This window comes from Lycium barbarum, chromosome 12 (genome assembly GCF_019175385.1).
Source record: "Lycium barbarum isolate Lr01 chromosome 12, ASM1917538v2, whole genome shotgun sequence".
Classification (NCBI taxonomy): domain Eukaryota; kingdom Viridiplantae; phylum Streptophyta; class Magnoliopsida; order Solanales; family Solanaceae; genus Lycium; species Lycium barbarum.
Window position 1 is genome coordinate 67,894,969 of NC_083348.1, and position 3,314 is coordinate 67,898,282.

The window sequence follows — 3,314 nt, forward strand, 5'->3', positions numbered from 1 at the left end:
TGATTAATTCACGAAATGCAAAAAAAAATAAAAACAGTTTCGTTCATATTTTTAAATTTTTTAGTTTTTAATTTTTAAGTTTCCACACAATTTTTTTTTAAAAAAATATGTAAATTACGGAATTTTATTATTGGCAATTTTTTTTTTAAATCTGGAATTTTAAATTACTGGAAATTTATTATTGGCAATTTTTTTTTTTAAATTTGGATTTTTTTTTTAAATTACGGAATTTTATTATTGACCAATTACAAATTGCCAAAAGAGTTAATTTTAACTTGTTAGTTTGAGGGGTATATTTGAGCCAAAAACAAACCTTAAGGGTATTTTTAGACCTAAAAGGTGGATGGAAGGGTATTATTAGACCAAAAAATGAAAGGAGGGTATTTATGAGTCTTTTTCAATAGGCCAGGGTATTTTTTTTTGACCTTTTCCGTTCATTCATTGAATTGATTTAGCATTGATATGCGGTCAACAAGGGTGGGCTTGCGGGCCCTACAGGAGAAAAACAGCCAATGTGATCCAAAAGAATATACTGTAAGGTATCCGAGGCTGAACTATAGTATTTTAATTTCAAATTAAAAGCAAAAGAAAAGCTTGTCAACATATATTTGGATATGGACATCTGAAATGACTTATACTATTGCTGAGTTTTAAATTGACACTCAAACCTACGTTTAAGTAAGGATCAATAATAATCTGCAAGCAAATTATGGACCTTGACTTGACATGATTGAATGAGCAAGTTGGGCATTTTCAGGAACAATCAATTTTTAAAAGATCAAGGATTCCCTTGACAACCTTGTTTTTTAAACCTATCCACACTGAAAAACTGAATTTAGCTTGAATTTGTTTAGTGTACCAGTTTCTAGAAGATTTAGTAAAAGGATTAACATTATACCGAGCACCTACCCTTTTGCAGTGTAGAATATTTTTTTTTTCAATATAGCTTAACTTATTAGAGGAGAATATGTATATTCTTTAAGTTAATCAATTATTGTCTTTATTTTATTTTACATATAAATTGTCTTTTTTTTTAACCTGTTAAAAAATACTCTCTCCGTTTCAATTTATGTAAATCTATTTGATTAGGCACGAAGTTTAAGAAAGTAAAGAAGACTTTTAAACTTGTGGCGTTAAATGAGTCACATATATTTTGTGTGGCTATAAATCATTGCATAAAGGTAATTGTTTCCAAATATAGAAAGACGTCATTCTTTTTTGCAAAAACTAATAAGGAAATAAGTTCACATAAATTAAAACAGAGGGAGTAGTAGATTTATCTATTTAAAAATAATTTAATTTAAAACCTCTTATTTATTCTTAAAATTTTATTGTAGTTATTGTTACTTTTTTTTTTTGACCCGCTTTGATATTGCTTTATCTTTTTCTCAAACTGCTTTGAATTGTTTTTCTTGAACCGAGGATCTATCGAAAACAATTTCTCCACCTTTCAAGATAGGGGTAAAGTCTGCGTATACTCTACTCTCTCAGACCTCACTTTGTGGGATTATACCGGGTATGTTGTTGTTGTATTCGTAATGATATGATTTTATACGCATAAAAATATCATAACAGAATTTGTAAGCAGAGTAGCAAAATATAGAGGATCTAGGAAGGCTAATAGGTGCATTAGTTTGATTCAACAAATTTTTGTAACTAGTGGAGCAGTTGGAGGCTTAGAGGAAAGAGTACCCTTCTAGGAGGTGGCTTTTGAATCTAGGAGCCCTGTAGGTGTATTGGATTTTTTGTGAGATAATGGTAATATTTACGGTTTACCAAAAAAAATAAAAAAAATATCATAACATATGATTTCACAAGTTATAAAAAATAAAAAAAAAAAAAAAATTATATTCATTTATTTACCTACAAATTTAAGCGGGCAAAACGACGCCATCATGGCGGCGGAACCGTAAAAGGCCTTTTGAGGGGCTCAAGCACGAGTGGACTTGGGCCGCAGTGGCATCCAACAGAAAATAATGATCCAAAAGAGGGGTAAAACCGGAAACTAAAAATCTAACATTGGCGGGAAAGAGAGCCGTTGCTTTCTACACACCAAAAAACTGGCGCCAAATATCTAAATTTCCAGTTGCCCGTCTGCCCGACATCCCACGGGCAGCCCACTCTTTTTTTTTTTTGTCCCCTCCAAAAAAAAATCTTTGATATATTTAATAAGATTCTTTATGAATATCCTACTCTCATAATTTTCTCTAATAATTGCTTCAAAGTTCAATCTCCTCTCCAACTTTCCCCCTCATTTCCTTTCATTCAAAGTCTTTACATTTCCCCCTTTTTTCCTCTCATCTCTACTAGTGATTTTTTCTTTTCTGTCCAAAATCTGAAACTCAAGAAAGATCCTTTTGGTTAATTCTTCTTCTTTTGTTTCCTATTGCCTTTCAGCCCAAAAAAGGAAGAAAAAAAAAACATCTTTCAGTTCCTTGGATATCCTTTGTCTTAGTCCTATGTTGTCTTAGTTTCCACATATTTTTCTTTGATAATTGACAAAGTTTGAATCTTTAAAGCAAGCAAGATCATTATTTTTGCAATTTGGGGTTTGTTAAAAGATGGGATTTTCAAAAAAGAACCAAATGGAAGTAACCAAAGAAGAAAACAAGAAATGGGTAATTGCTGGAATTACAATTCTTGCACCATTGAGACCAATTTCAACTAAACCAACAAGAGAAGATTGTGAAGATGAAGAAAAAGAATGTCCAACAACACCAACTGCAAGAAATTCAAGAATACCTGAAAGACTTCCTTGTCCACCAGCACCAATGAAACGCAGGCCAAAATCCACGTGTCATTATAATAGTGTTAGGGAGTTTTTTAATCCACCTGATCTTGAATCTGTATTTATACGTCATGTGGAGAGAGCTAGTTAAGTTCATATGAGTGAAAGGAACAAAAAAGTAGCCCTTTTGCTTTTCTTATCTTGTGTTTTTGAGTTTGGTAGGTTTTATTAGGTTAGGAGTTAGGTTTAAGTTGATGGTGATAATGTAATATACAAGCTTAGATATGGTTTCTGCAAAATAGTTAGTGTAGAATGTAGTTCTTTTTCTCTAATGAGGAAATGAAAAATCTCAAGTTGCAAGATTCTTTGTTTTCTTCTTTAATTTCCTTGTTTGAAGTATATCCATCCCAATTTGCAAGATTTCTTTGCTTTCTACTCTTCTTATTTCTATGTGAACACTGAACTGATTCAAAGTATGTAGTATCTCAATTTGCTAAAAAAATTGCTTTTCTTTTTGCCCTTTTTCTACGTGTAAGCAGGTGAAAGGAATGTATCTCAATTTGCAGGACTTTTGTTTCTGTTATTC

The 3,314-nt window shown here is 31.6% G+C and overlaps 1 protein-coding gene across 1 annotated transcript; it reads left to right on the forward strand.

Moving 5' to 3' along the window:
• Positions 1–2,172: 2,172 nt before the first annotated feature.
• Positions 2,173–3,090, forward strand: LOC132624795 (cyclin-dependent protein kinase inhibitor SMR6-like). The gene has a single exon (XM_060339519.1). It carries the CDS (start codon positions 2,562–2,564, stop codon positions 2,877–2,879), a length of 318 nt encoding a protein of 105 aa, XP_060195502.1. The 5' UTR covers positions 2,173–2,561; the 3' UTR covers positions 2,880–3,090.
• Positions 3,091–3,314: the final 224 nt, after the last annotated feature.